Raw genomic sequence first — 18296 nt, 5'->3', positions numbered from 1 at the left:
TTCCTGTTCATTTCACTACTTTGTAAAATGATCTATTATGTTCAAAGTCTAATTTTGGCATGAGAATAGAGATATTTTAGTTTCTGTGTCATATCGCAGGACGTAGCCAACCAAGGGTAAAAGTTACCAACTGTTAAATAGCTTCAGCCAATCAGCTTTCAGAGTTCACTGCATTGTCAGACTGAAGAGTGCCAAAAATTCATAACACGTATGACTAGTATTTCAACAAGGACAGGTTCATTTGTCTTGTGTTTAACAGAAAGAATGTATAAAGAGACTTTACAGTGTTACAATTTATTGTGTATTTGGTTTACATGCACTGTTACTGCATAAGTACACATTGAATAGGTATGCTTCTGTGAAATATTTACCAAATCTAGTAAAAGCAAGCACCAGTCCACACAGTACTGTGCTCGTTGTCCAAACACCTTGTGTACATATACTGCAATTAGCAACCTTAACCATCAGTTATCTTTATCCATATCCATTTGTCATAAGCTCTAAAGCTCTCAAATTAAACGGGTAATATATTAATACTAATTTTCCTTAGCATGATCGCTGCAGTCAGAAAAACTTGCTGCCAAGAAAATGAACCAACTTTTAATCCTGAATAGCCAATTTGCATTACATCTGGCCAAAATCCACCTGATCCACAACAGCCAAGGTTTAAATCCAAAATTATATATCCACAAAATAAAAGGTTCTTATATTAAAATGCAGTTTATAGCATTAACATGCAGAAGAATAACATGATTCAGTTTAAAACACAGGGACCTATGTCAAATGAAATATATACCAGGTCTTGGTGGGCCTTTTATACAACATAAGAACTTACAGGTTAACTTGGGCTGCCTGCACATTTATCACTATTTGAAAAAGAGTCCCTTCCCATTTATATTCAAACAAATTCTAGCAGTTGCACAAAGTCTTAATGTCTGAACAAATATCAGTCATTGATGATAAACAGCTGTCGTGTTTAATAACTCCTTTCACAATCTGCGGCTCTGAACAGAGCCTGTCACTATGACTCGGGAAAAAGCAACCTTACCATAGTACTATCTATATTGATGGTTTTAATTCGTATTGGGCCAGGTTTAAAACTATGGTCCTAGTTTAAGATAATAATAATAAACAGTATTGAGAGCCTTTAATCCCAGCCTCAAAGTACATCACGGCAATCATAATAAGCACTTTATGAGTGTTTTTACGTGTAAGCAAATGTATTCGTAAAAAAATATCGTGACGTGTAGGTTAATGTGAGCATCTTCCACACTTTGCAAACAGGAAAATGTTGCTTTTCCGGTCACTTTTACGTACAGCGTATAGCCCAGAGCCAGAAAACGCTGCAAACACCCGCGTCATGTACTATATTACTCATATTTCGCTAAAGGAAAAATACACTGCATGATTCGACAGAAACGACTTGATAGACGTGGTTGCTTATAAATGGTGATTTGAGCAGAGTTGTACGTGCGGGCTGTTAGTGATGATGTGTGGGCATGCCAGCAGCTCGCAGCTCATTCACTTCCAGGTGCATCCTGCTCTGGTCCAGTCACATTTCAACACGGACTGCTTTCGGCCTCATAAATGCGCATGCGCACTACGGCTGACCCCTCCGGTTTCTGCGCGCACTGCCACGTTAGTAGCGGTAGACACAAAATACCAGCAACGCTCCCAAACCTTAAACAAGGAAAAGATTAAAACTAAGACCAGCTCCTCCAGTAAACAGTAGCCGGTCGCGTCTCCAGCACCCGTCTCTACGTCAGGCAGAATAACGTTACTCGACGGCAACGATGTTGAAGTTTATGCTCTTCTGTACACTGGTTGTAGCCAGCAGGGCTGAGATCGCCGAGGAGGAAGACGTCCTGGTGCTGAAGAAAAGTAACTTCGACGAGGCTCTCGCAGCCCACCCTAACCTCCTGGTTGAATTCTGTGAGTAACACCAACTACAGGCTCCGTACAGCCACAGCTAGCTGTCCTCCGCAGCCTCACGCATTACCGGGCTAGCCGGGGATGTTAGCATTAAACTTTGACACTTGTGGCAAGTTGCAGCCGAAATCGGCTAATTCACCGATGTCGTGTTCAACTTTGCAGCCGTGTGCGCGTCTGTTTGACGTAACGCTTGTTGGCCACCAGCTCTTTCACCGCCGCGTTAGTTGAGACTGTGTGAAAGTGTGAGGGGCATTGTTTGACACACTGCGTTTTTTGTAAGACAACTCCCCGTTAAACCCGAGCGGCTAGCACCGTCTGTCTCTGCCCTCAGTCTTATCTCAGCTCGTTAAACCAAGTGACTTATACCTTATATCTAATGTTAGCGCAGGGGCATCATGTTGTATCCTGAGATACTCTGAAACACATGTATTGTCGCTTTTGTCTAATAATAACGCAGTAATAACACAATAAAGCAGCGCTGTGAGTAGTCAGCTGAATCAGAAAAGTGCATGGATAGTAAGTTTCTATTGCATGTTGTGGTTTCATAGTGCAGATTTCACTTTCCAGGCATCCCGGGGCTTATCTACTATATCTTATTGACTGTATTTTATCTACTGTATTTTATTTGCTGTGTTTTTGTTTTTTTTAATCCAGTTATTATTTTAATAACTTATTTCACCAGCAAATGTCGTGTCAAGGCCCAATGAGCCACTTCTCTTTAGCCTCCAGGCCCATCCCGCTTCACTTTTGTCAGATTGTTGACCTGCCTGCATTTTGTGTGGCAAATCTGTGGACCAGTCAGAGGCAGCGGTGGGGGACAGTCTCCAATGAGCTCTGCGGGGGAGGGATGGAGGCTTTGTTTGGCCACGTATTTCTCAGCTGGGCGGGATCTCTGTGGGGATGTGGAGCTACTGTAGGTTGACGTGTACTTACTTTACAAAGTTCATCTGTGCCTTTATATTGACTGGAACAAGGAAGTTTGGTTTTTTTTTTTGTTGTTTTTTTTTCCTTTGTCAGTAGTTAAGGTGGTGCAATGCAGGGCTTTTATTTAACGTGTCATTTTTTGATTATGGGAGTATCCGTGTGCAGGTACACCTGGACACTATGGCTTACAAATATCAAATAAAATCACAGCTGAAATGTAATAAAGCTGCATTTTTTAGCTCGTTATTGCTGTCATTGAGTTGTATTAACATTCCCACAAGCCGTTCCCTTGATGAACATCTCTTCCTTTTCAACTTGGCCTTAGTTTGGTCCGTAACATTCAAATTTGTCTTTGTGTTGTATTTCCAGGACAGGTTTTTGCCCAGTTTTATATCAGCAAATTGAGCAATTTTTGACAAAAATCAGCAATTTATTTGTTTAAAAATAATAAATACTTGCTCTTGTGAACTGCACAAATGCAAAGACGTGTTTTTTTTAGTGCTGTTATAATGTCAGGCTTTTTCAAGCCATTATACTAGAAAATTGTCATTATTCATAATCATTGATAGTGTCTTATGTGTGGACTCTGTATTTTGTTTTTTCTAACAATACAATACCTCCCTGGAGCTTAAATGCTTACTATCAGTGATGCAAACCTCACTGTACATCCTTCAGATGCCCCATGGTGTGGCCACTGCAAAGCCCTGGCTCCAGAGTATGCCAAGGCCGCTGGCATGCTAAAGAAAGAGGACTCAGACATCCGCCTGGCTAAAGTGGACGCCACAGAGGAGACCGAATTGGCCCAAGAGTTTGGCGTCCGGGGGTATCCTACCATTAAGTTCTTCAAGGGTGGAGAGAAGGAGTCACCCAAAGAGTACTCAGGTAGGAATGCTTTGGTTTTGTTTTGTGCAGTCTTGTTAGCAGTACATGTGATTTTAGTTCGAGGCAATAGTAGAAAATGAATACCACTCAAACACCGCAAGCAAGTGTTGGTTGATGTATGATGATGATGTTTAGTTAAATCTTATGTTCTTATTCTCCTAACATAATATATTTATCTAGACTTATAGGTTAGTGTCTTTTCTCTGGACACATGTCTGGACACATCTTGATGAATGGGAGTTTTTTTTTTAATCTTGAGCAACCTGTTAACCTCATGTCAAAGTGAGTGAATAATATTTCATAATGTTGTGAAATGCTTCAGATGGCAGAAAAGAGTCAGCTCTGACAGTCATATCAAAGCCTTATTGGCTGTTTTTGTCCTGGTAATGTGATCTGGACAGCAGCATAAACAGTGAGCCAGCCAATCAGCTTTCACTACCATGACTGAGACAAATGTAGTAGGCTGGGCCTTCTCTGCACACTCCTCATGTTGACTTGGAGCCCAGCTTCTGAGCTGGGTAGAGACATGCGAGGCATGTGCAGTTCTTCACGTCTCCTCTTTTCTGCCGGCTCAGGCCACTCTTGATGTGGAAAGGGAGGGCCGAGTAGGCTGGGAAGTTTTTTTTTTTTTATGGAAATGACTACTCTGACTTGAGTCCAGTGTCTAGAAATGCCCTTCCCCCGTCGCCCACGCACTGCATGAGACCTCAAAGTACTGCATCAAGACTACGTGCTGCATCAACTCATCAACATGTTTGTCAGTGAAATTGCTGCTGCGTTGCATCAGTCTGACAGTCAGGTCTATCTTTAGATTCAATTTAAATGCAGCAGTCTTACTCCAAAGAAAGGTAAACCTTGTTTTGTAACCTCACAAAGTTGGCCTAATGAGTTCAGTATTGATCATAGCGTTTAGGTGTGAAAGTCAAAAACATAAGCAGTACCCTCTGAAATTGCCAGTGGTTTCAGAAATGCAGAAGAGATGTGTTTTTGCTCTAGGCTGTTTGCACTTTCACACCAGTAAATTTATGAAGGGTGTCTCCACATCTTCAATTTAACCACAGCTTAAAATTCAGACACTGAGGCATTCACTATAGTTTTTACATAGAGGTCGGCTGTATCCTTCTCCTACCTAATCTTACACAATTCACATTGAGGGTCATTTCAAAGCAGTTATCATAGACTGATTGGGATATAAAGGCATTACATGCCAAGTTTGCTTCAGTGTTGGCTTTCCAAATACTCTGATTTGAGTGCAGCAGCTGTTTGGTGTATGACATAGAGAAAATGACCCCTAGTCTTTTTATATAGTTGTGTGTTATTGGTATAATGTAGTCTACCCCAGGCACTCCTTAATTTTTGTTGTTTGTAAAATATGTTTACTTTTTGTGATCTATATGTAATACTTCATGTCATTTGTGTGCTTTGAGTTTTCTAAGATAGTTTGAAAAAGGTTGATAGCAGTACAAGTTTCTCAGGCCTCAAAGTCAGGGCAGCTTACCATGTCCACTAGAAAGGAAATGTGTACTACTTAATTGTTGAAGTGCACCTTTTTGACCTGTGGCTTTTGACATGCCCCGTGATGTCTATGCATACAGTCATACTCGAGTTGTTGTGTTTTCTTGTTGCAGCTGGAAGGCAGGCAAATGAAATCGTCAGCTGGTTGAAGAAGCGCACAGGCCCAGCTGTTTCCACCCTGGCTGGGGTCACAGAGGCCGAGTCTCTGATTGCTGACAATGAAGTGTCAGTCATTGGGTTCTTTAAGGTGTGAGACTCATCTCAAGGTTTATTTATTTATGGTCATTTTTTTTTTTCCTTCATTTTTATTAAATTGTCTGCAGACTTTTTGTTCATCTAAAAAGAATAATTTTATTGTTGCTTAACAACAACTTTTGTTTGGCTATATTTAAGGAACCATTCTGCAGCTTACTAGTTGAATTAAGTCTGAATCCCTGGATATCATTTGCACTGCTTCATCTTAAAGGTTTTCTTCTGTGTAGGATGCAGAATCTGATGATGCCAAGGCATTTCAAAAAGCAGCTGAAGCCATAGACGACATTCCCTTCGCCATGACCGCCGACGATGCTGTTTACTCCAAGTTTGAGGTGTCCAAGGACAGTGTTCTCCTCTTTAAGAAGGTGACTTTAATTTCTTAAGCTTTTTCTTCACTATATAAAAATATTTCATTTTAGATTTTACAGTCAGTTTAAAACCATGATACATTAATTGCAAGTACACCCATCTACTGTATGTTTATTCAAACCTCTGACAAACTTTGCTTATACAATATTTCATTAAATACATATTCTAAATTTGTTTACATGATATATGTAGCATTTACTCACTGTTGCAGGTGTAATCAAAATATACTGTAAACACACTCAGTTGCAGTTGAGCTGCTGATGCCCACTGTGCTGATCCACACCTCTGTAATGTGATTCTGTGGACTTCAGTGTCTGCTCTATGTTGCTAATCTTGGCCCCTGCAACGTTTAAGACGTGCACCTGCCTTTTGGTCTATTGCTTGACCTCAATATGTTGAACCAACAGTGCTGAATGGTGAAAAGCTGTATTGGGTAATGGCCTGTCTTGCAAGTAGCCCCACTGGCTATAAGTAGAGCATGACAGATAACAACTAAATGACTTTCTTCAAGTCTAAGTGCGCCACATTTACTTTTTCTAACATCTTTTACACTGAGCTGGTGCCTATTTTGTGTCTGTTACTGACTACAACCATCCATGGCAGAATAGGTCAGAGATTATTTGCTTATCAGCAGAACAGTATCTTAGTCAGCGTGTGGATTTGTCCAAATGGGTCAAGGTCCAGAATGTCTGTCAATAAAAACTAAGCAACTCAGTAAATGCCAGGGTGTTGAATGAATTGAGGTTATTTAATTCTAAAAGATTCTCCACAGCTTACTCAGTTTACGAAAGCAGATAGTATTTTTCCCAGTACTGCTTTGTTTTGTTGTCTTAGAAGATTTGAGAAAATAATTGGCAAATGAAATGAAAATAATCATTAGTTTGCACCCCTGGTACTTTTTGTTCTGGTACCTTATGGTGGGTGTCATTATTTTTATCATTTTATAGTTTACACAACATTAGTCATGAAATAATCATTTGTAGCAGACAGTTTCAGCAAGAAACACGCTTTAAATATCCCAATGCTCTTCTTTTGTTTGGGCATTTCGCCCAAGGCTCAGTCCCCATTTTCTGGCCTCTGATCCGTGCTGGTAACTTCACCCAGATACAAACACCATTGACATGTGGGCTTTGCAGTTATTCAGAGCCTTCAAAAGCAGGAGTTCAGCCTTTTAACAGTTGGGCTGTTTCACTTGCTTATTGCAATGGGGGTTTGGAGCTTAGGTTTCATAGCCTCAGTCAGTGTCCGCAAAGCTGGCAGTGTGCAACTGGCCAAGTGTCATTTCTCCTGTTGTGTGCCAGTAAAGGCTGTTTGGCACAGCTGTACCACTGCTATTCTTACCCCTTAATAAAAGTCAGTTTGGTCCTCTGGCTCTATACCTCAGCTGGGGTCTACAAAGGGATTTAAAAGTTGTTTGTCTGGTCAATCTATGTTTGGTGTTCACAGACAGACCAGCTGGCTGAATAATGATTGTATCTAAATGTTTCTATGTTTCCTTTACAGTTTGATGAGGGGCGCAATACCTTTGATGGAGAGCTGACCAAAGAAAACCTTCTGGCTTTTGTCAAGGCCAACCAGCTGCCTCTGGTCATTGAGTTCACAGAGCAGGTAATAACTCAATGTGACCATTTGTCTAATTTAACCTAACCCTGTCCACAGCAACAAGTGGTGCAAATCCAAGTGTGATTCCTGCATGTCAAACTTGCGTGCTTCTGTTTTCTGCAGACTGCCCCTAAAATCTTCGGTGGAGATGTCAAGTCCCATATCCTCATGTTTCTGCCCAAAGCTGCTTCAGACTTTCAGGAAAAAATGGACCAGTTTAAGAAAGCTGCAGATGGATTCAAGGGCCGGGTGGGTGAACTGTATTTTGGGCATTTATCTTTACCTGTTGGCAGGCTCATAAATTCAGTTTCTTGTACCAGTCAAATGTGAATTCTGTATGCAATACACAAACATCTCTAAATCTAAAGATTTTCTAGAACATACTGAGTAACGCGTAGAGCCGTCAAATATTGACCTTTCTTTTCCTCCTTTCTAGATCCTGTTTATTTTCATCGACAGTGAAGTGGACGACAACCAGCGTATCTTGGAGTTCTTTGGCCTGAAGAAAGAGGAGTGCCCCGCCATCCGCCTCATCACCCTGGAGGACGAGATGACCAAGTACAAGCCAGAGAGCAGCGCCATCACAGCAGAGAGCATCACTAAATTCTGCACACTGTTTACTGAGGGCAAACTCAAGGTGAGATAAAGGAGTACTTGTTTATGCACATGTAAGTCAGTGGATTTGCACATTAATAATTGTGCTTAGGATTTGATTACTGTTCATTTCGGGCCTTTAGTCTGAATATATAACACACTAAGAACAGCTGTATGCACGAACGCTGAGCGCAGATATTGTTTTGGACAACAATTAAACCCTTGTTTAAGGTTTATGCCATTTTGTGTCTTTTCTTTTCCAGCCCCACCTCATGAGCCAGGAGATCCCTGAAGACTGGGAGAAGAACCCTGTCAAAGTTTTGGTGGGCAAGAACTTTGAAGAGGTTGCTTTCAATCCAAAGAAGAACGTCTTTGTGGAATTCTGTAAGAGCCTCTGTCTTCATCCCATTTATTTATTTATTTATGTAGCCAGGTTTTGGGTATGGATTTCCGTGGCAGTAGCAAATCTGAATCCAGTGCCAGATCAGTTACCAAACAAACACAGGTGATAGAACTGTATTAATGAACCTTCAGATCTAAAGTGCAGACATTCTGCTGTGCTGAAGATTTGTAGGACTTTCAACACGTACAGTATTTCGCAACTGCTGTCTTCCATGCAGTTATTACCAAAGAGCAGCTCATTGTTATACTGCTGCAGGTCACAGAATCTGATGGGTCACAGAATACGTTGTAACTCTGGCAATATGCTGAGTCAGCGCATTCAAGTTATAAATGCAAGTCCTTACTTTAACATGTTGTATAAATATTTAAACTAAAGACTTGTCGTTCTCCCGTTCGTTGAGTATGCTCTTGCAAATATTGGATTTTGGAGTTGTTCTATAGACTTTGGTATGCGTTGTTAGTGTCACTGTTATTGTGTTCTTGTTGGTCATTTTTCTTAACAGACACCTGGTACACAATCTATTCTTTGGCTTGAGGTGCCAATGGGTTTCACCTGTTAAAGGGGGATTTCCAGATAGTCAAAGCTCAGTTGCTCATAGCTGGGAGATTTGGCAGAGCTTTGAGCTACAGGTCTGAAACTCTAATCTTGCCCTTCCTTACTTTGTACGTGCTAAGCTCTTTTCAAATACCTAAGAGCTGGTGCTTAAGCTCATACCCTGTCAGCCCCACTCTCTGCAAGTTCAGTTGTTACCAGACACTGATGTTTAAAAGATCTGGTTAAATATAGCCACTGAATTATTTTTAGGACAATACACATCCAAATTTGCACTATGTTTGGAGGAATTTTCCATCGCTTGCTGGTAAATGCAGCTTATGGTCCATCCTGCAGTGGGGAGGCCAGAATTCCCAGACAGGTGAGGCAGGGCCATTTCCCAGCTTGTCAAAGGGTAGCAAGGCCATGAAGCTGAGGCTACACGTGACACTTTTACCATGTGTTTGTTTCTGGCTATAGTGGGTAGGAATCAGCATTATGTATTACTAAAAATAATGTTTAAACAGGACAGGAAATGGTTTAGAGAAATAAGATAAATACTGCTGCTGAAATTACAATGATATTGAGTATCTCATTTGCATATTGATCAGTTTTAACACACCTAAAGCCAAAGCAAGTGTGTTGTATATTTAGTAACTAATTATTTGTTTTTTTGTTTGTTTTTGTTGTTGTTTGCTATTAAGATGCACCATGGTGTGGACACTGCAAACAGCTGGCTCCCATCTGGGAGAAGCTGGGAGAGAAGTATAAGGACAGTGCTGACATCATTGTGGCAAAGATGGACTCAACGGCCAATGAGATCGAGGCAGTCAAAGTTCACAGCTTCCCCACTCTTAAGTTCTTCCCTGCAGGAGAGGAGCATAAGGTGAGAGCTCCATCGCCAGTTATGTTTATAATTTTACCCCCTTCATATATTTTGAACACTTAACTGCTGCATTCTCTCACACCCTATTTTTCTGCTAACCAGACAATGAGCTTAAATTTAATTTATGTGCCATTTGCACCTCAGTGGGCAACAAATTACATCAGTGGTTTGCCCAAAGTGCACTGGAGTAAAAGCCAATAAATTGTCACTTTTCTTTTTATTGAATGAGGTGTCATTTTGAATTGGGAAACCATTCAGAATCAATGCCTTCTGTAATAATTGGCTGTATCCTTATTCATTGCCTGGCTTGCAGCTGTGAATGTGATCGTGGTGGTTATTTGGATCCAAAGTCAATGATATGGGAGCTCCCCAAGTATCATTAGAGCCTCTTGATTTAGCAGTGTTAATCACATGCAGAAACTGTCACTCAGCCTGCTGGCCCTGTAAGTTGGCTGTAACATTGTTGCTAGTGTTTGGTTCTTTATAGATAAGATTTCTCCGTGAAATCCAGTGCCCAGCCTGAACCTACTTTATTCCACAGCCTTCAGTTTAGCTGCCTTAAATGAGTGACACACACCAGGGCCACCCCAGAATTAGCCCATGACCCTACTTGAAGCATGCCAAAGACCCAGGAAAAGGCTAAGAAAGAAGAGAGCTGTAGTGGCAGCTATATAGCAGGTTTAAGAACTAAAAGCTAAACTGTGCTTTGCATTTGCCTTTGTCATTTTCATGTGCAAGCTTATTTTAGTAATCATCTCACTTGATTGTTGCTGTGTGGCTGCTGATGGATCACCTTTCAGCAACTTCTTGGCACCGTTTGAAGTTCATATGTTTATTAGATGCTGGCAAATGACAGAGTCAGGTGTCCAATGCACAGTGGTCTTTTTGTTTTTGAAATAAATGCTGACATTTTATGACTTTTTTTTTTTTTTTTTTGCCCTTGAAATAATTCGGCATCACCAGGTGATTGACTACAATGGGGAGAGAACACTGGATGGCTTCAGCAAATTTCTGGAGAGTGGTGGTAAGGAAGGTGGAGCCCCTGCAGGAGATGACGACGATGATTTAGACGCAGAGGTAAATCATCTCGACTGAGACACATCTAAACTGTCAATAGAAAACAGTTACATTACAACATAGTTGCAGCTTTATGAAAATTCAGCTTTTTTTTTTCCCTCACAGCAATACTGTGTAATTCTTTGATTATTGCCTAGCTAACATTACACTCAGATCTCTGAATTGTTGTCCATAATTGCTGTCTGAGTTTTTAACATAGCTGCATTGCTGATTAGTTGCTGAGGTCATCTTATTGGCTCATTTATATTTTCCTTTTAAAACAGTACGCATGAAAAATCAGACCAATCCATCACAATATTGTCAACAGCAGCAGGGACATTAATGCTGAGGGGGGTAGCCATATGGAGGGAAACTGGAAATGGCAGCAACTAAAACAAAACATCTGTTATATAGCAAGACTTACTGCACTGTTTAGAGACGGTTGTTACATGAACAGTGTTTAGAGAATTTTATCACTTTTACACTTGACTTGTAATTTTAGCAGAGCTTCATATTATAATTAATATAATGCACCAAAATCCCACTTCTTATTGTTACTATAAAGTACATGCACTCAGGCCTCCTTTTCTTTGAAAGTCAAGAAATGAGAATGTGCGTGCACATCTTAGTCAATAGATTTGTAGGACCACATGTTATAAGGGTTAAAAGGTAACTTCAAAAAGCTTAGAAAAATTTGTTTTTGTTTTTGGAGGTGGTATGGCAAAAGCAATCATTAGATGGTATTCAGATTAATCATTTGACAAACATTTCCAGGCTTTTTTAAAAAATTATTTTTATTATTATTACTATTAGAAAACAAAAATAGCATCTGAAGCTAGCATCTTTATTATGATAATGATTTTGACCGATCAGAAAAAACCACCACCATATCACAGAGGCAGAGGATGCATTTTGGACCTCGACCAGCTACCCCATCCCTCACTGTTGCTACGACTCTGCTGTGTCCTGCGCACATTAGTCCGAGGCTGTTTTAATAGCTGCACTACTTCACTATTGCCACCACTGATTTTCTCAGAAGTCTAATTGCAGCCCAGCTGACTGCCATACTAATGCCTCCTGCAGCTGTCATGTTTACTAGGCTTTGCCTGGAGATCCAAGCCTCTTGATAAAAAGCTGCACGTGCAGCACTGCAGCCAACATTAGACTAGACTAGAGGGAATATCTACATGCCAATCAGTGATAGTGAGACAGAGTTCATTTAACATTTTGCTGAGAGGAAAGTGATTTGTTCAGGTGGTGTTTTTAGGTGTTTGTCATGACCTCATGATTGCGTGAGATTGAAGTTAATGCATGGCATTTTTATAATTTTAAGCCAAATGAGTCTTCGCTTTAGGTTCCACCAAAGAAACGGTGGAAAAAGTTACTGTAATTGAGCCTCTTCCACTACATCTGAAAATGCTGGAGATGTTTTTTTTAATTCAGACATCTCATCTGCATCTTGCAGGTCTAGTTTATATTTTATTAGCTGTAAATAAAGGTCTTGTTATAACAAAAGTCTTGAGGACCTGTATGCTTTGCATGTTTGAGAGATTCTGCATTAATCAGTGACCCTCTTCTCCCTGCTCTCTAGGAATTGGATGATTCAGATGGACAGGATGAGGACTCTGATGGCGAGGACGGAGGTGATGATGGACATGACGAGTTGTAGGAGCTGGCAGAGGAGAGAAAGGGAGAGAGAGGAGACGAGTCCCACCCCAACCCTTCCAACCAGTCACCATCACCACCTTCACTTCCTTGTGGACCTTCCCTGTCCCGTGAACATTGATACTTCCCCTTAAACTGCCTCTCGGTCAGTCAGTCAGCCGGCCTGCTAGTCAGCTCGCCAGTTGGTCAGCCCATTAATGGTGTGGCAGGGCTTTTTTTTTTTTTTTTGCCCACCACATATCCAACCTCGCAACTTCTGGCCAGACTGGCTTGTCCTACCTGGGGGGACTCTGTGGAACAGTCTCCATGGGAGACATTTGTTTTTCCTGATAAATTTGCTCCGCTTCCTCTTAAAGACTGCCTTGCCATTGTCCAGTATACGAGCTAAATGAGTGTTGTTATCTGTAGGGATGTAAGTAAGGGCTGCCACCGTTCTTTTTTACCCGAGAGTTTTGTGTAGTTCTGTAAGGACTGATCTCTCAGGCGACAAGGGGGGGCATCATACAGGTGTTTTTATTTTGCGATATCTTCACTAAAATAAACCTCACAGACCTTGTCCGGTGTAGCACAAAGGGCCCCCATCTGTAGCTGAGACCAATCATGTTCTTTCCTTTGGGGGAGGGGGGTGTTTCATTTGTTCATTCCTAAACTATTTCTCAGATCAGTCTCCCCATTGCAGCACGGCTACTGACTATTTTCGAAAAGGAACAAAGGTTTTTTGGGGAACTCCTATTTTATTTAATTGTTTTCACTGAGTTTTTTTTTTTTGTTTTTTTTTGCTTTTTTTTTTGTTTTTTTAATTTTATTTTATTTAGGACTTGTCATTTTAACGATGATGTACCATTGTGCCCAGCTGTAGCCAGTTGGCCTTGCTTGGGCCAAACGACCCTTGGACAAACTCTCTGACCTGAGATGCTTTTGGAGTCACTTCTGATAGGTTGCACTGCATTCATGCCTAATCAGAGATTCAATGTGGTTACTAAAGCAGACAGAGTTTGGCGCAGTTACTGGTCAGGTTGGTTTTGAGAGAAGTGTCTATTATATCTGAAGAGGGGAAGGAACAGTCGCACAGCCCCACCCCTCACCCATACTGTACCCCCTGCATCCTGTTTGGCTCTACCCAGCGCTCTTTTTGCCACAGTGGTGTATGAATGTGAGTGCATAGTGTGTGCTGTGTGAATGGTGTAATGATTAGTTCATATTTTCTGGTTGCCCATGAACAGGAGAATGAATGTAGTGTATTGTAGTCAGTGTGTTGTATGGCAGGGAGGGGAGGCTTGAGTAGAGCAAGGCAATGAGTTTGACAGCTGTACAGTGGTGGGGGAACTTGATAAAGCATTCCATCATATCCAAATTGAAGTGGAAAATGTGAAATGGTGGCCAATAAAACAAAATATAAAAATAAGCTGGTCTTTTAGTCTTTTGTCAGATGAATAGATCTATTAGAATGAACAATTCTAAAACAGCAGAGTAGCTGTGTAGCGCTTGAGCTTATCTTTATCATTTACTACATAAAAAAGAAGGAAATGTTCACCCACTGTGATGCTTACTGGGTCGACACTGATTTACCCTTGGATAAATAAAACAAATTTAATGCCTGTCACCCTCATCTGCACTAATTATCGGAAAGTACCATGATAATTGCCATTGTAATTTGATCACTATGATTTCATAGTAATGTCATTGTGTAAGATGATGCTCTACCATAATGGTAGTTACCAAATTCATCATGCAATTGTGCACATACAAACTGGTACAGCTGCATCATAACAGTGACTGTCCCAATCAAACCTTAAATACTTAAGGAGTTAGACAGGAATAAAGTGTAATAATAAAATATGGTGGTAAGAACTGTCAACATCATTGGTTGATGTGGTCAGTTTGTCAATTAAGCAGAATTTCCTTTCAGAAACTGTACCTTTTTTGCATGTTTTACTGCATTGGAAATTGGAAATGCAAAAAAATGTGCAACAAGCAGGTATGAATACTTTCTGAACTAACTACCTATACACTTTGACCACATGAGGCCAGGCATTGTCCTGCAGCAGCGCAAGGTCTGACACTCGCTCTGAGGATTTAACTCCATTGCATTACAGCAGTCAGGGTGCTGTTGGCAATGACATGGAGGTCTAGTGTGACCATCACTGACCCACCACTAAACTGGTTCTATTTGATGATGTTACAGGCATCATAACATTCACCACAGTCTCCAGACTCTTTCATCCTTGTCACATGTGCTCAGTGGGAACCATCTAAGGGGCACCAGTGGAGGACCTGCCAGTTCTGGTGTTCTCTGGTGAATGCCAGTCAAGCTGCACAGTGCTGAGCTGTAAGTCATCAAATTTGTACCATAGTATGCCAGTACAACTGTGTGTAAATGTTGAATGCAACAAGACTATGCTTTAGCATATAATGCCATGAAGAATATCCTAAGGTCCTGAGGTGATGTTTTATTTAGTTTTTTGTCATAGGCTTTGACAATCAAAAAAAGCAACATTGCACAGCACGACTCCAGCAGGCTGAAGCCACATGCTACTGTGTACAGTAAAATATCAGCTCTGAGAACAGCAATGCAACCACACACTAGCAGGGTGAAGTTAAACACGTGAATACTACAATATGTTTGGGGGTAACATTGAAAGCATTCTATCAGGCCTGCCACCAGCAACTATTTCTCAATCAATTAAACAGCTATTTAGCTTATTTGTAGATTAAATAATTAATTCAAAAGCTACTGATGTAAACACAGCAAATACATAGTGATTGATGAAAATATTTTTGGACATAAAAAAGCACTGAAAATATCTGAAAAATCTGAATTCTAATTACAGACAGGAGTGTTGTTTGAATGGGTCAGAGAATATGTTCCCAGTCTGCAGTGGTCAGTACCTATGGACCATGGGAGGACAACCAGTAAACCAACAACAGGGTCATGGGCACCCAAGGCTCAGTTATGTGTATGGGGAAAGAGGGCCTGCCTGGTCACATAGAAGAGCTTCTGTTAAACACACTTAATGTGACACACAGGTGTCAGGCCATACAGAAGCCGCGTAGCTGTAGACCTGACAGATTAGCCGTGCCCCTGTACACCAAAGCAGGGGCATAGTTTATCTATGGACAAACAACCCAGTCCATGGAGGGCCCACCTCACAATGTACAGCAAGTATCAGCTGCTCAAGCTTGGTCTCAGACACCAGAGAAACCTCCAGAGCTCTGCTGGAGGCTCAGAGGTGTTTTGGCAGCAGGAGGTGAATCGACACAATATTGGACGGGTGGTTTTAATGCTGTGGCTGATCAGTGTGTCTGGTCTGATAGTTCTGTGTAGCAGGAACACTGAACCAAAGACAGATTTCCAACTAATTGTTTTAATCTTGTTGCAGGTGAAAGAGGAGAAGTCAGGGTATTATCCAAGTTATTAGTATTCACCATCACGGCCATGTCTATACAGAATTACTGAGACTGAGAGTCACTGAGCTTGTTCAGGCTGGACCTAGTGCATGGCTAAGAGGGCAGCAGCAGATTTTGTTTATGTCAGTGCACTTCAGGGTCAACAACCTGCACGAGCCCCCCACCCCTCCTTCCCACTGTGGTGGGCACTGAGCCAGTCCAGCGGGAAACCACTTCTCTCCTGCCCAGTGTTTACTAGAAGCCTCCAGCCTCACCCTCCCTGAGCTGGCAGCCTGTCAGCTGTGTCTTGAAGTGGATCAGCATCTGGGTTATGTGGGTGTGACAACACAGGCAGATGCTGCTGGCTCTCAGACGGGGGGACGTGAGCTATCAGAGGCTTGTGACAGGTCGGTGGGAGGGCCCTGACCCCAGGACTACTCATCTTCCAAATTCCGCCACTGCAAGTGTGAGGTGTCGCATCTTAAAATAGCCCGACAGAGAGTATAAGGAGCCCCGCAGGGAGGCATGGCCCTCAGAGGAACAGCTCCACACAGGAGACACCGGACAGCAAGAGAGCCACACTGAGAAGAAGAAGCTGATCTTTCTGGAAAGGACAACCGAGCCCTCAGATTTAAGAGAATCTACTCCGATTGTCCAGCCTAGAAATAAGTCGCGGTTTACCGGTTAGATCAGGCCGCTGCTGGCAGTTTTTTTCCCCCCGCAAAGAGAAAAGCAAACTCTGATCAGGATGAAGTACTATCAGTGCCCCGTGGCCCAGACCATGGGAATCAAGTCTTACACCCAGGACTGTGACATCCCAGTCCGCTGCAAGAGCGCCGCTTCTCTCAAGCCAATACGCAGCGTGCACTTCCCCAACGACGTCGTTTTCCAGGACTATGTGCGGCACGGAGAGCTGGAGAGGATCGGACGCTTCATCCGAACCAAGAGAGTCACGCTGGACACCATCTACCACTCAGGTAAGAGTGAAACATGTTCTGACCTTGACCTATGACAGATAGCTGGAGATAACCCTGCGCTAATTGACGCTATGGTCTATATATGGTGTGTATGCAGGCATGGCTGCCATCCATGAGGCTGTCCTAACTGGGAACCTGGAGTGCGTGAAGCTGCTGGTCCAGTACGGAGCAGACATCCACCAAAGGGATGAGGAGGGCTGGACCCCACTGCACATGGCCTGCAGCGACGGTTTCCCGCAGATTGCAGGGTGAGCATCAGGTGTTTCACTCATTCATTCTTTTAAAATGAATCATTGGACAATCTAAACTCCATTTGAGGCTAGAGTCAAAGTCATATTAAGTTTGCCAGAGTGGCCAAAGAGCATGGTGGGGTCTCTTTTCCTGAAGCAAAAATACTGAAAAAACTATTGTTTCTTCCAGCTACCTTCTCTCACTGGGTGCTGACCCTGAGCTGGAGAACGAGTGCGGGGAGAAGCCATCTGATCTCATTGACCCAGAGAATAAGGAGCTGCTGGAGCTCTTTGGCCTGGCTGCCAACGACTGAAAACACCCAGCTTTTAAAAGACACAAACTTGGCTGAAACCGGCTGCCCAGTCATGTGACTGTACTGCAGTCATGGAGTGAAATAGGCCATGTCAGTCCAGCATCCAGATTTAGTGAACTGCCTCATCTGGAGGTCAAGCACTGTGGATGTCTGGTGGAAGGAGGGGTGGCTCCTGACTGGAACAATCTGCTGCTGCTGGGGGCTCCCCCCTGATCTCCAGCAATGTACTTTCATTGTATCATGAGCTCTGGACCTTTCTGGTGCAGTGAACTGAATTAATCATTTGATTTCAAGTAGCTTATTTTATTTGGCATTTTGCTTTAGCAGAGCCTCCGAATGTTGAGAAACCAGAAGCTGTTGTTTCCACTTTGCTCATTAGCACCTGAGCTTCATTCATATACCAGGATTAGCAAGCTGACTTGTGCTGACTGCCTATCTGTGTGTTTACACTTGATCCCAAGTCACAGAACCAAAGTGTTTTGCCTTTTCTGCCTCTTTGTAGCATGTAGTAGTTTTTATTTGTCCTCAATTGTATATGACTTTTTATACGTATTTTTTAAAAAAAAAAATCTTATCAGATGGTATCTCCCACTTTGTTTCCTTCCCTTCCCACCAGTGTGAGACAAATACTTATTAAGTGCTACAATAACCGGTCACAGTGCATTACCTCACCGACACCACGCAAAGACTGCAATAACTGGTAGTAGTGGAGCAGCTGGTAGCTATAACAAACCCACCAGTGCTGTGTTTTCAGCTTGCTCTACCATCAGCATA

The 18296-nt window shown here is 42.1% G+C and overlaps 2 protein-coding genes across 2 annotated transcripts; both read left to right on the top strand.

Annotated features, from left to right (window-relative positions):
* Positions 1-1793: 1793 nt before the first annotated feature.
* Positions 1794-13391, top strand: p4hb (prolyl 4-hydroxylase, beta polypeptide). Its single transcript, XM_026303714.2, has 11 exons — positions 1794-1932; positions 3532-3738; positions 5367-5500; positions 5736-5873; positions 7381-7485; positions 7603-7728; positions 7916-8116; positions 8337-8457; positions 9712-9893; positions 10857-10970; positions 12541-13391. Exons 1-11 carry the CDS (start codon positions 1794-1796, stop codon positions 12616-12618), a joined length of 1545 nt encoding a protein of 514 aa, XP_026159499.1. The 3' UTR covers positions 12619-13391.
* A 3132-nt stretch (positions 13392-16523) lies between these two features.
* ppp1r27b (protein phosphatase 1, regulatory subunit 27b) lies at positions 16524-18106 on the top strand. Its single transcript, XM_026304510.2, has 3 exons — positions 16524-16978; positions 17076-17226; positions 17399-18106. Exons 1-3 carry the CDS (start codon positions 16750-16752, stop codon positions 17520-17522), a joined length of 504 nt encoding a protein of 167 aa, XP_026160295.1. The 5' UTR covers positions 16524-16749; the 3' UTR covers positions 17523-18106.
* Positions 18107-18296: the final 190 nt, after the last annotated feature.

This window comes from Mastacembelus armatus, chromosome 1, assembly GCF_900324485.2.
Source record: "Mastacembelus armatus chromosome 1, fMasArm1.2, whole genome shotgun sequence".
Taxonomy (NCBI): domain Eukaryota; kingdom Metazoa; phylum Chordata; class Actinopteri; order Synbranchiformes; family Mastacembelidae; genus Mastacembelus; species Mastacembelus armatus.
This window is presented reverse-complemented; position numbering and strand designations above follow the sequence as displayed.

Coding starts and splice junctions, on each gene's coding strand:
- p4hb (XM_026303714.2), top strand. CDS start 1,794: ATGTTGAAGTTTATGCTCTTCTGTACACTGGTTGTAGCCAGCAGGGCT. Junction 5,501..5,735: donor CAGTCATTGGGTTCTTTAAG/GTGTGAGACTCA, acceptor TCTTCTGTGTAG/GATGCAGAATCTGATGATGC. Junction 5,874..7,380: donor GTGTTCTCCTCTTTAAGAAG/GTGACTTTAATT, acceptor TTTCCTTTACAG/TTTGATGAGGGGCGCAATAC.
- ppp1r27b (XM_026304510.2), top strand. CDS start 16,750: ATGAAGTACTATCAGTGCCCCGTGGCCCAGACCATGGGAATCAAGTCT. Junction 16,979..17,075: donor GGACACCATCTACCACTCAG/GTAAGAGTGAAA, acceptor GTGTGTATGCAG/GCATGGCTGCCATCCATGAG. Junction 17,227..17,398: donor GGTTTCCCGCAGATTGCAGG/GTGAGCATCAGG, acceptor TGTTTCTTCCAG/CTACCTTCTCTCACTGGGTG.